Source organism: Ostrea edulis, chromosome 5 (assembly GCF_947568905.1).
Source record: "Ostrea edulis chromosome 5, xbOstEdul1.1, whole genome shotgun sequence".
NCBI classification, from domain to species: domain Eukaryota; kingdom Metazoa; phylum Mollusca; class Bivalvia; order Ostreida; family Ostreidae; genus Ostrea; species Ostrea edulis.
The window spans coordinates 74,180,856-74,195,390 of record NC_079168.1 but is presented as its reverse complement, the minus strand read 5'-3'; the positions used below and the strand labels follow the sequence as shown (position 1 = coordinate 74,195,390).

General features: G+C 36.3%; 1 protein-coding gene across 1 annotated transcript; it reads right to left on the bottom strand.

The window, feature by feature from the left end:
• Positions 1–1,656: 1,656 nt before the first annotated feature.
• LOC125652306 (uncharacterized) lies at positions 1,657–9,103 on the bottom strand. The gene is made up of 2 exons (XM_048881380.2): positions 8,672–9,103; positions 1,657–3,417 (listed from the first exon to the last, which is right to left on the bottom strand). Exons 1-2 carry the CDS (start codon positions 8,673–8,675, stop codon positions 1,934–1,936), a joined length of 1,488 nt encoding a protein of 495 aa, XP_048737337.2. The 5' UTR covers positions 8,676–9,103; the 3' UTR covers positions 1,657–1,933.
• Between the last annotated feature and the right edge of the window lie 5,432 nt (positions 9,104–14,535).

Genomic DNA, 14,535 nt, shown 5'->3' with positions numbered 1-14,535 from the left:
CTATGACTTTTCAACACTACACGACCATTCCTCATGATAAATTAAAGACTAGACTTGTTTGACATCATAAACAGTTGCTTCTTCAACAAAAACGGAAATATTCATATCTAGTGATCAGTCATTCAAAAACTTACTTTGTTAAACACCACTCTGATTCCACGTTCAAGTACTCTGAAGTTGAAATAAAAAATATGCTAGAGTTCCTCATTGACAATATCTTCGTGATCTTTGGTGATCAGGTCTTCCAACAGTCTGTTGGAGTTCCCATGAGCACGAATTGTGCTCCTTTTTTAGCTGACCTGTTTCTATATTCATATGAAGCAGAATTTATTCAAAAACTTCTACGCGAGAAGAAAAAATCTCTCGCTGTGGCCTTCAATTCGACATTTAGATATATCGATGACGTTTTGTCTATTAACAATAATAGCTCTCATTCATATGTCGATTTGATATATTCATGTGAGCTCGAAATAAAGGACACCACAGAGTCGTCTACTTTTGCTTCGTACTTTGATATTTTATTGAAAGTAAACGTTCACGGCAAACTGCCGACTCAACTGTATGACAAACGGGATGATTTCAGCTTCTCCATTGTCAACTTCCTATATTTATGTAGCAATATTCCATTATCACCTGCATATGGTGTTTATATTTCTCAACTGATTCGATACGCAAGAGCTTGTACTGCGTATGATCAGTTTTTAAATCGAGGCAAGCTATTGATTAACAAGTTGGTGGTGCAGGGGTTTCAACAGTCTCGATTAAAGTGAGCATTTTGCGAATTCTTTGGTCGTTATAACGATCTACATATAGTTTACCAGTACAACCTATTATTGGGTCAAATGCTGTCTGGCGTTTTTCATACCAATTGTTAGACTGTCTTTTACACATTGGTTTTGACTACGAATTACTCCGTTTACCTGATCAATATATAGGGTTCACGGCGGGTGTGACCGGTCAACAGGAGATGCTTACTCCTCCTAGACACCTGATCCCACCTCTGGTATGTACAGAGGTCCGTGTTTGCGCAACTCTTAATAGGAAATATGAGATTGATCACCGTTTTTTATCTGATTTCTTACGTTTGCGTTGGAAGCACGCCAGAAAATTATGATAAATTCTATCCTATTGAACATATACAACTGTCAATGACGTGTTTAACACAAATTTAGGAGAAACGGGATTATAATGTTTTTGCCTTTCAATTGATTCGATAGCAAGTTCTGCAAATGATACATTTTTAAATCGAGACGGGCAACTGACAAAGAAGTTGATGTTACGGGGATTTCAACAGTCTCGTTTACAGTCAGTATTTCGTGAACTGGTCGTTATTCTGATTTTGTAAATACAGACTATCATTGGGTCAAATGCTGTCTGATGTGTTTCATAACAATTGATATTTCTCTCTTGATTACGTATTACTCTGTTTACCAGATATAGGACTCACGGCTGGTGTAACCAGTCAACAGGGTATATACACCTCTCCTAGGGACTTGATTCCACCTCTGGTATATCCAGGGGTCCGTATGTTTTACATTGTAATTTTGTCTCTTATAGGATTTATGAGATTGATCACTGTTTGTTATCCTTACTACTTTTCATACTTCAGGGATAAAATACACGTTCGTCCATTAGACAATAAAAACAATGAAAGTGTTACCAGTAACCAATTTACTAAATAAAACAACAGGACAATAGCAATAGTTATTTCTTAATTATTTCAAAAATGATGCTTTTAATATTAGAAATCACATTTCGTCAAACAGCAATAATTGTGTGAAAGTAATCTTGCGCTTGTATGGTCTTTCATGCCAGTGTATCTCTGTGCGCAAATTACTGATATATAATGTACAGGTTCAAGATTTCATCAGGACTTTTGAAAGTTGGTCAAAATCTTGTTGCAAAATTGCAATGGAATTTAATTGTTAGTGTCTCATCGTTTTTGAAACAACAAAAATCTCAGTTTAATATTATGATATTCCTCCATTTTTTCGACGTATTCAACGAACAATTCATCGGAACATAGGGATAGATTTTTATCAGCAAGATCTGAACTTGAGAGAGTTCCCTGAAAAACCTCCCGAAGAGCACTAGATTTATACCGTTCAAGTATGTAGTATGTAGTCCTTTTCATGTATTCGCATTTATCAATGACTCCCATCCATTGATCCTGACCTAAATTAGACGTCTCAACGATAGTCGCCTTGATATATTTAATGATAGTATGCCACAGTTTTACCCAACATAGAGCAAATGTAAAAGTAAGCTCAGCATGTGTGGGGAATCTCGTTTTAAATTCCGGCCAGGCAAAGCACGGCACTTCCAAGATGTATCCCCAAGTGTTCTGGGACCTGGCGAAAAATGTTGGCATTTTCATGTTATATAGTGAAGAGGACAGATAGTCTAAAACATCATGGATACACGGGACATGGAGTTTGGAATCTAAGCATTTGTTTTTGCCGTAAACGTGAAACAGGAAAGCAGTTTTTAGCACATAGGAAGAAACATTCATGCACTTTCTTGATAAGTCATTTTCTCCTATCAGAAGAGATTTCAGAATTTTATATGTTTCCTTATGATGATCATCCATTTTTACCATCAGTTCAAGTTCCATGGCTGCAAATGATATGAACATACATGTTGGCGCAGGGAAATGATCGATATGGCACGATTTAGTAATAATATGACAACCACGCTGAAAAAGCAAGTCTTTAAATTCAGAGGGAAAATCAGAACAAGACACAACTTCATCTGGATTGGGATGCTCTATTGCCATCATTAAATCAACTCCAATGACTGTGTTTTCTATAGGAACAAGAGGGTTTTTTACTGTATAATTTGGGTCCACCTCTGGGATGTAAAAGTTTTTTTCGTAGTTGAAATACAACTTTTGCTTTAGATGCAAAGGGTTTAAATCTGCTGCTATTTTTCCTGACTGTTTCTCTACAATGTATGTCTTGGCCTTCAGGGTCTCTGCTATCTTCCTCCAAAAGTCCAAAACAAATAATTCACGGTTTCCAAAATAATTAGTATATAAATGACTAGTGGTATGACAGTGAAGCAAATACGTTTGAAAACTTTCATTTGAAGACTGTAGTTGAACTTTTTTATACCATTGACTGCATCCATTATGAAGTAATACTGCATCTGGTGAAGAAAGTGTTTTTAAAACTACCATGTAGTCAAACTCGTTCAAACAGCCTATCTTGGTTCCTTCATAAAAACTGCCGGATGGTAATATTTTGGAAAACTGAAATTCGGGGTTAGTTTGACCTACTGCGTGTAGAATTTCTTCGACAATGTCATGAACTCCTGATTCAATATCCCTTTTCTCGTCACTTTTCTCTTTCATTATACATCGTGTACGAAAGACATGTCGTAAAAAAGCACGCTGCATAGACGTACTGCCAGTGGACTCTGAAAGAAAAAAATGTATGCAGATCAAATAATAATTTGATAATTAATTAACATTGCTATGGTCGTTATAATGATTTAGTTTGCCAATTAAACCTATCATTGAGTCAGGTGCTATCTGATGTGTTTCATATCGATTGTTAGGCTGTTCTTGGCACACTATTTTGACCACGGATTTTTCCGTTTGCTTGATTGGGACATAAGGCCTAAGGCGGATGTGACAGGTCGACAGGGGATGCTTACTCCTCCTAGGCACCTGATCCCATCTCTGGTATGTCCAGGGATCCGTGTTTGTACAACTTTTTATTTTATATTCCTTATATGAGCTATGAGATTGATCACTGTTCGTTATTTTCACCTTTTAAATACAGCAATGATACGATGCTCCGTAATTGCCATACATTTTAATCCTAGTGTGTAGAAACAAAGGCCTAAAGGGCCTGAGAGTCGACTCGTACTTCATTGTCAACTGGAGTAGGTTATCTTCAAGGAGCAAGATAGTGGTAATTAAGTATGAAGAACATCGTGTGTGTACATTGTGTGTGTGTGTGTGTGTGCGTGTGTGGATGCTTCTTTTAGCAGGATTTACTGTACTGACTCTCGGTGTATATTTCTAGAGTTTATTCAGCAACTAGACGTAAAAAGCTACTATCAAAACAAAAAAGAAAACAAGAAATGTTTCTCAAACCTATATCCACCATGATGCGAAATTGAAAAGGGTTATACATATGAATCATTTAATTGATAATAGTGCCAGGGTTAGGGTTAGTGTTAGTCAATTCAAGATATTAAATGGACAATATCTTATGTCCAGAGTAGATTGAGCATGTGACTTAGGATGTACCAGTGTACCAAGATTGGTGTCAATCAAGCAACTGATTCTTGAAATATAGGAGACAATATATTACTATGTCCAGTTTGACCTTTGGCCAAGTGAACCTAAAATTAATACGGGTCATTTACTCCTTAGGATTTACCAGCATACCAATTTTGATGTCTATCAAGCAAAGGGTTCTCAAGATATTGAGCGGGCAGTATATTCCTATGTACAGTTTGACCCTTGACCTTGGACCGTGTGACCTCAAAATCAATAGGAATAATCCACTCCTTATGATGTACCAGGCAGTGTTCCAAGTTTGATGTCTGTCAAGCAAAGCATTCTCAAGATAATGAGTGGACAGTATATTCCTATGTCCAATTTGCCCCTTGACCTTTAACCACGTGACCTCAAAATCAATAGGAGTTTTCTACTCTTAAGGATGTGCCAGTGTTCCAAGTGTGATGTCTGTTGAGCAAAAGGTAATTAAGATATTGAATGAAGTATATTCTTATGTCCAGAGTGGATTCACCCTTGACCTTTTAACCTTAAAATCAATTGGGGTCCTCTTCTACTCATAACCAACCAACATATATGGAATATCATTACCATCAAGTGAATGATTCTCAAGATATTGAGCGAACATGTGGTCAACCGATCGATAAGTGCAAGTAATCCTTTCTTCTTTAAATGGGGGCATAAGTAATTGTTCACAGAATCTTAAATATAGTCTCACGAACTTAGAAATATGGCTAAATTGGTTTCCGTACTTCGCAAAACGTAGATATTGACATTCTCTCGCCAGAGGGCGCGTTATCGCAAGCTTCATAGTGCGAGTAGCACGTGGAACTTTGGGTAGAGAATGTATAGTGCGAGTAGCACACGGAACTCTGGATAGAGAATGTATAGTGCGAGTACCACACGGGACTCTGGGTAGGGGATGTATAGTGCGAGTACCACACGGGACTCTGGGTAGGGAATGTATAGTGCGAGTCGCGCACGGAACTCTGGGTAGGGAATGTATAGTGCGAGTAGCGCACGGAACTCTGGGTAGAGAATGAAATACTGACTGTTACAATGACAATAATGGGCTTCCATACGTTTACCCTTAAAAAATACAATCGAAATAATGCATGATTATATTCATTACACCCGTATTTAACTCAATATGATACGCATATTGCTTACATCCTGTAATCAATTATCATGAAACAGCGAATTAAAAATCATCATCGTGCATTTTTTTTTTAAAACTGCCATGATATTATGATACCGTGACAAGCATCTTTCTCTCTGTGGCTTTCTGCACGATTTCCATGGGTCTGGGAATATGCGATTACTTTTAACTTTCCATTTGCAGTAAACGACTGCTGTACTTTATCCATCTAAGTACGACAAAATTTCAGAGTGTATGGTTGAGTTCTTCATTTAGTACCGATCGATCAAATTATTGGCTTTGATAATTATGATGTTTATAATTACCAATGAGGCCGTTATATTGCACCTTTTGTATGGTATTTTTCGCAGCTAAATTACAATACATTGAACACTCGTTCGTTAAATTTTGAAGTTTAAACAAAGAAATTATCGAGTCTGTTAAAACTTTATTGTTACAAAATCTCATTATTCGGTGAAGTTTGCTGCTCCGTAGTATGTATGTGGACAAGAATGCCGCTTCGTCAGAATTGTACACACGAACTGTGCTATTTACAGACTGGACGTGTGTTAACTGTCTCACCTGTAGTAGTAGATTCCCGCAGAAATAGTCACATGAATCAGGCTTTTGCACACTGTCGATGAGGCCTCGACAGGGAGTATAAATCGGTCGTAACAGACCCATATCATTTTCAAATATTTACCATGTTTTTTCAACCGCAGAAAGCGAAATAATTACTTTCTTTACTATGAAATATTTGTTTCATGTTTACGGATTTATCTATTATTTGCAGTTGATATATTTATACACACGTTCAATAAACAAGTACAATTGCCTGTGACACTTAATTTGCTTACATGTACACCATGTATCCATGCGCACTATATATAGTTTCTTTATACGTTTTGAAGGGACTCATTTTAATTACATTGTTATAAAAATTCAACATATGGTATGTGTTCAAAACAATGAAGCTGTTCAAAAAAGGAAATCAAATTTTTGAAGATCTTTATGCGCGGGATTTATTTGCTCTCAGTGTAAGAATAAACAGAAAAGTTTGTGATCCGCTAAAGATCCGCATCGCCGTTGACATTTACTCAGGATAATTAGGAGAAGTATGAATAAATTGTCCAATTGTATGTCGATCATTTCTGTCCGTACATGTACAAGTATGTTAGGTCTTCGTGATTTAACCTACACACTACGTACGTCATCTTCGTCACAGTTGTACTCCCTGGAAAAGACCCCAATCATTAGGCAAGCCAGATTCAGCCCAATTCTAGCAACGTAGTTGACTTTTGAAGCTCCCTGGAAAGTTAGCATTGCCCCAATATTTGTGGCGGAACTGAGGAGTTGGTAATGGTATGTAATGACAGTTTCTGCTCCAAAACTTGGGTGTCTCCCCCACCTGCTTCTAAAGCAGGGAGCAGTTTACAGGACTAAAGTCTTAACAAGTTAAAACAAAGTTAATCTGCTATAATGGGGTCACCACCGGGGACGGTTGGGGCCACATCCACCTCGAGGGGATGCTGTAGGCTGGTGCATGTTATTGGCTTGTGTATATACCCCACATGATAATTTCCAAACCAGGTACATGTAGCAGTACAGGAGACAGGGTGAGAAGGGCGGGTATCCATACCTTCTTAGATTGTTGGCGTTCGTTCAGGTCTGGACATTGAATGTGTGTCCCTTAAAAGTTAAATTTAAACTTGCACACTGGGCCACTCTCAAGTTACCCCACAAAAATCATTATACGGTCGATATCTGTCCATTTATGTGTCTCCCCAATGTACCATATACGTGTGTATATCATATATGTATATAAATTGGTAAATGTATACTCGTGTCCTATTATGCAATTGCAATTAATTATTGACGTATCTAGTTATATCAAATATCCACTATTCAATAATTGATCGAAGACTATGAAAAATGTCATTGACATCATGAAACAAGAGGCCCATGGGCCACATCGCTCACCTGAGTCACCTTGGCCCATATCTGAAGACTTTCCATATATATTTGCATGTAAAACCTTAGTCCCTATTATGGCCCAAACTACCCTTTGCAAACTTGAATCTACACTATGTCAGAAAGCTTTCATGTAAATGTCAACTTCTTTGGCCCAATGGTTCTTGAGAAGAAGATTTTTAAAGCTTTTTCCTATATTTGTATGTAAAACTTTGACCCCCCCCCCCACTTGTGGCCCCATACTACCCCCCGGGGGCCATGATTTGAACAAACTTGAATCTGCACTATGTCAGAAAGTTTTCTTGTAAATATCAGCTTTTCTGACTCAGTGGTTATTGAGAAAAAGATTTTAACTAATTTATATATTTGTATGTAAAACTTGATGGCCCCATCCTATCCCCGTGGGCCATGATTTGAACAAACTTGAATCTGCATTATGTCAAGTTTTCATGTAAAAATCAGCTTTTCTGGCTCAGTTGTTCTTGAGAAGAAGATTTTTCCTATATATTTGTATGTAAAACTTTGATCCCCTATTGTGGCCCCATCCAACCCCAGGGGCCCATGATTTGAACAAACTTGAATCTGCATTATGTCAGGAAGCTTTCATGTAAATCTCAGCTTTTCTGGCTTAGTGGTTCTTGAGAAGAAGATTTTAAAAGTTTTTCCCTATATATTTGTATGTAAAACTTTGATCCCCCCTTGTGGCCCCATCCAACCCCCGGGGGCCATGATTTGAACAAACTTGAATCTGCACTATGTCAGAAAGTTTTCATGTAAAAATCAGCTTTTCTGACTCAGTGGTACTTGAGAAGAAGATTTTTAAATAACCCCACCCTATTTTTGCATTTTTGTGATTATCTCCCCTTTGAAAGGGACATGGCCCTTCATTTGAACAAACTTGAAAGCCCTTCACCCAAGGATGCTTTTGGCCATGTTTGGTTGAAATTGGCCCAGTGGTTCTGGAGAAGAAGTCGAAAATGTAAAAAGTTTAACAGACAGATGGACAGACAGACAGACGACGGACAAAAAGCGATCAGAAAAGCTCACTTGAACCTTCGGTTCAGGTGAGCTAAAAAAAACCAGTAATTGGATCACCTCCCATTCTTACTTCACATGCACCATGGTCAAGCGGTCCAGAATTTCGAAGTTACCATAATGAGTCATATAAAAAAAAATTGCGTTTCTATATTCAATATTATAAATCATGCAGTTTTGATTGACAAGTTTCATAACCTCTCTTACAGAAACACACGTATAAGGATATATATTGGTGTGATAAATCGTAACATGTTTTCTACCTTAAATGTACGTACCCATTTTCTAGTAATCTTCACGGTCGTCGGTATAGTTAAATATTACTTCCTCTTTCGTTTTATACATGCAAACAACAATGGAATAGTACAATTTTTGTCGTAAAATCTATAAGCTATACCGGTCATCAATTCTGGTCCTTCACAAGTTTACGCGTGCTTGTCTATGTAATGTCAGGAGCAAATTGACAGTATACTCACTTTTAAGCGAGTGAAATTATATTCCCCTTATCGCTCGGTTTTCTGATACAATATGAGAATAGCAGAGTCTTTGATATTGGAAGTTCCCACTCTCTCTCACACACACGTGTGCACACAGACAGTCCCTGTGTTCGGTCATGACCCTTAACCAGTGACATACAAGTCACAACAATATCCCGAGTTCCCTTTTTTGATACAGAATAGGGGGATAACAATAACTAAGTAAAATTTGCTGTCCTAAAAGTAATGGGAAGTAATTGTCGTAAATCGTCAGTCTCAGCTTGTCGGCAACTTGTTAATGCCGTATCACTATTTATATCTAATTTTCCCACTCCATTTATTAGCTACGAGTAATTACCTTCCTGTTGGGGCGGTGCGTTAATGTTCATACTGACTTATTTTCAAAGTATCGCTTTTATGTCTTTTCTCTAGTTTATTTTTAGCCACGTGAGTGTTTCATAGTGCAACGACTTCGATCGATATATCAATAAATGTACAATGTATGTTGCTTCTTATCCGATTATTGTACATTAAAAAAATTGTAACAGTTGAATTGTGAAGTTGAATTTGATTAGTCAGAAGATTAAACTATTCCATCAATGAGTGACATGAAAAGCTGAAGGTAACGAAGAGTGATCAATCTACCCATGGATATACCAGAGGTGGGATCAGGCGCCGAGGAGGAGTATACATGCCCTGTCGACCGGTTACACACGCCGCAAGCCATTTTTTATCGATCGGGTAAACGGAGTAATCTGAAGTCAAAATTGGTATGTAAAGAACGGCTTCAATCGGTATATAGTCAAAAAATTGGTTGTTGATTTACAATGTATCGTTGTGCTTGGTTTGTGCGAATAAAATAAACTTTAAGCTTTATAGTAATTGGATCACCCCCTCCCCTTACTCGTCCTTCACATGGCCGAACATCGGTGAGATTGGTTTGCCACAAAATATGATATAACTAGCAAAGTACTTTTGAAATATCATAAAAAGGTCTGAAAATTTAGCAACACATTCCATAATAATTTCTTGGTTTTGTATGGTTCTATCGTAGACAGCCAACTTAAGTAAGTATGGTTTTTGCAATCTGTTGAAACTCAAATGCCTGCTTCTTTTGCATACCGTCATGATGGTTCTTCAATATTTGATAAAGCAATTTAGCTTATTCAATTCCAATTGATACGCATGGGTGGATTTACGATTTCAATTTGGAGGGGTATGGAGAGAAATATGAGAGACAAGTGGTCTGTTGATCGCATTTAGGTCCCCAGTTTCCCCTAATGGGAGCCACTTTTAGACCCCCAGTTCCCCCTAATGGGGGCCACGTCCCGTATTTAACTGTATCTGAAATCGTTTCTGGAAAAAAAAAATTGGAATAATGTTTTTTCCATTGAAATAGAATTTTCATGTACACATTCTGCGATCTAATTTCAATATAAACAATGTTTTAAAAATTTTGTTTTTAAACTACAATCATGTTTGAAATCGCTTTTAACTGTCTGTGCCTAGCCTCTTTTTTCATAAAAAGACTTGGGTGACGTCCATATTTTTTTTAAAAAATATGTTTTCTCAGAACTTCCTCGATATACATGTTGTTGCACTTGTATCTTCTGAGAAACACCTGCTGATTTGAAAATAATTTATTTTAACCTCTTTTGCAATTTTAATTGAAAACATTCAATATTGAAACCTAAAAATGATTCATACATTTATGATTTATTTGGAAACTCTTAAATGATAGTATTGATGCTTTTCTTTCACGTGAGTATTCAAATTAATTGTTTCTTGATATTGTTTTCATTTTTAAATAAAATATTTTATATTACAATTTCCTTGTGTTTCTTTGGGAATAGATTAGAATATTTAAAATTTTCGCGGCCGATTTGATGCGTAGCATCAACATTATCTTGTGGATTATAGAAATTATTCTCCACAGATATGAGCATAAATTCTTCATTTGCCATGCATATTAAGATTGTCTTAGCTATGTAATTAAGAGGTTGATAAATGACCACATACATAAAGAGGGGTCGTTCGGACACAAATGTAATTACCATTTCTCATAGAGAGAAGAGATTGAATCAACAGGGTACATAAAAAGAGGACAATGGATTAACAAAACATGAGAGAACTAAAGAGGTTCTCAAGGAGTTTGACTTATTCACATATGATGAATATGTATATACAAGTGTCTTAAATATGGTAACGTCAATTGTGTTACCCTTCGTTATCAGCGAGTTCCATAGAAATGGTTTATCCATGGCTTTCTTCAAATCGAGTTTGTCTTTCGCCAGTAATTTCGCCGTATCGCCACGGATGACAGATGTTGATTCAAGAATTTACCAAAAGCACAGTGTTCACATAGCTTTCTAAGTTCAGCGACATACTTATAGGTTCCTGATTAGCCTGATGTCTTGGTAAAATCTTAATCTTTCATACGAAGCATGATCGGCCATCTTTATTTACATCTACAGTGCAAGACCTATCAAAAATATTTAAAGACACGAGTTTTCATTGAACAACCAAAAAATGGTATACATTTTGAAATTTCCAAATTATTTCGGCTCCAATGTTAGAAAAATCAAATGTTATAGTTTTCTGAAAGGTACGTGGAGGTTCTAGTTTGTTGGATCTATTTCAATCAGAAAGCTTGGGGTTACCCAATCAAATAATAACAGACATGATTCATAGACTGAACTCTCCTCTAATATATTTCTAAGACATTTCAATCCCCCACATTTAAAATCTTGAACACTGAAGATGACTTTTTGTGTTTGGAATGTAAAACAAATTTCACAAACTGTAAACTGCATAAACAATTTAAAAATCTTTTAAGATAAAGTAACAAACACCATTACATCCAAAGGCGAAGAAAACGAGCAATGATCAATCTCATAACACCTATAAAGGTGAAGATAACGAACAGTGATCAATCTCATAACTCCTATAAAGGTGAAGATAACGAGCAGTGATCAATCTCATAACTCCTATAAAGGTGAAGATAACGACCAGTGATCAATCTCATAACTCCTATAAAAGTGAAGATAACGAACAATGATCATTCTCATAACTCTTATAGAGGTGAAGATAACGAGCAGTGATCAATCTCATAACTCCTATAAAGGTGAAGATAACGAGCAGTGATCAATACCATAACTCCTATATGGAATACAAAATTAAGAGTTGGGTAAACACGGACCCCTTGACATACCAGAGGTGGACTCAATTGTCTAGGAGGAGTAAGCATCCCCTGTCGAGCGGTCACACCCGCCGTGAGCCATACATCTCGATCAGCGAAACGAAGTAATCCGCAATCAAAATAAGTGTGTAAAGAACGGCCTAACAATCGGTATGAAACACGTCAGACAGCATTTGACCCAATGACATATAATACAAGTACGCAATGTACATGTATAACCCACATATAATCATCTATTGTAAAGTTAATAACGCGGAGAAGCTGCACACTATTGCAGGAATTCTAGAAAGAAAAAAAACTATCGTGTCTGTGAGAAATTTCAAAATACATGGATACTTTTATAGTTGTGGTAGACAGAGCAATACGAATAACTAATAGTTTATATCAAATTCAGATAATGTTCAAAGTTGTAAACATTTTCTTTCATATTACGAACGTCTCCTGTACTTCCGGGATTCTTAAGAAATAAATTTCATTTATAAAATACATGAGGTATGAACTGCGAGGCTTCACCTTAACGCGCTTTATGAAGTATACCGGCGTGAAGACTGCAGTTCATACCTTCGTGCATTTTCAAAACTGATTTTTTTCCCCTTCAATTTACGTTCTACTTTCATTTCAGTCTGAATTTCCAGCTGTTAAAATAAACAAGTCACATTATATTAGCAAGATGCAAACGTACACTGTTTACAACTGCAGCGCATAATTATATGAGGAAATGGCTATTATTACAATTTGTAAATATATCAAAGGCAAAAAATAAAAATTGAAAATGCTTTCTTTGTTATTCTATCGGGTGATGAAGGTAGCAAGCATTGCAGAAAAAATCATAACCCTAGCGGGTTATACAATTTTCCCCTGCAATGACCCAATTTGTAAATATATCAAAGGCAAAAAAATTGAAAATGTAAAATTTAGTATTGACTATTCTTAATTCACCCGATAAAACAACAAAAGAAACACATCTTATTGCTTGTATTGATATTGTTATGCATTTTATAAAACTACAAACCAGATTTAAGTACTGAAATATTCTATAGTTGACCCATTCGTTACTTTAAACAGAACCAATACAACCTTTGACCTTGATGACGCCCCGTATTTGGTAATGATTACGGGGACAGGTGGTTTGAAACAAAGATGGATCGAACTAGTTCGCAACAAACATGTATTCATGATCGAGGATGAAAATATTCAGTAAATTTTCCAGCTGACTCTTTTCACGGTGTCCTTGTAGATTATAAAAGTATACCACAATCTTACCCAAAAGAAATTTATTTTGGCGAATTAAAGCTGAATCGGTTGAAAGAAGGTGCTTCTAAAATATGACCCCAAGTGTCCATATCTCTTGAAAAAATGCATGTTGATTTTATAGAATTTAGAAGATAAAAAACGTAGAATATTCGTGAGACCCTATGTGAGTTTCCGAGAATCTATGCATTTATCCTTTCCGTATAGACATGGAATAAAACAGACTGATTCTAATGAACATTGGAACTATTTAGAATTACCTCTTGGAAGCAGCAAGAACAGTTACTCATGGAGCTTATTTCCTAGGTAATTTGTAATCATTGCCCTACTAATTGCCCCCCAAAATAATGCATTTATATTGTGCAATATTGTTTTTATTGAAATTATTGAATCGCATGACAATGTAATTTACATTTAAGTGGAAAACACGCGTATAATTCACTGGTGTTTCAATCTATAGAGCTAGTTCAATCTGATGTGAGTTTGTGTTCAACCGAGCATATCTAAAAGAGTACTACCACGCTTTGCGTTAGTCGTTCTTATTCTGTATTGGATGCTGGAGTGAGAAATAGGTATATTAAGTGCTGTTCCTCGTACGAACCATGCAAAGGGTGGCACATCGACCGTCAGGGATTTAGTTGATACTTTCATATACTTTACCCCTATATATACCAACTTTATATGTGAATGAGGAATAGGTATATATGAAAATGGGGAAATTAAAAAAATATTTGGAAGGCATTCTTTCACCAGATGGCGCGTTACGCAAGCTTCACATACACCTGCCAACGCTTGGAATCACGTGACAATATAATCACATGATATAAACAATCACTCTTGTTTCCTTTCCCTTTAAAATCTCTGGCAACAGGCGATACATAAGGCTCTTTTCATAGACCACTGACACTTTAATAAGTACATATTTACCATTTAGTTGTTTGTCTCTTATTTTACAAGTTTTATCGTAATTTTACAGCCTTTCTTATTTTTGATTCCATGTTTACATTTAAATCTCCACCACGTGCATGTCCTACTTTCATACGCATATTACGAAGTAGTTCCAAATTTAGGATCAGAAAACAGAGATTTTAAACAATTTACAGTAAGTTAATTGCACCAAAAACATTTTATAATATGACTAAATATTTAGTCCAAAACTTAAATGTTGGATATTAGAAACTTTTACAAGATTTCTGTAAAAAGCCGTTGACAGAGG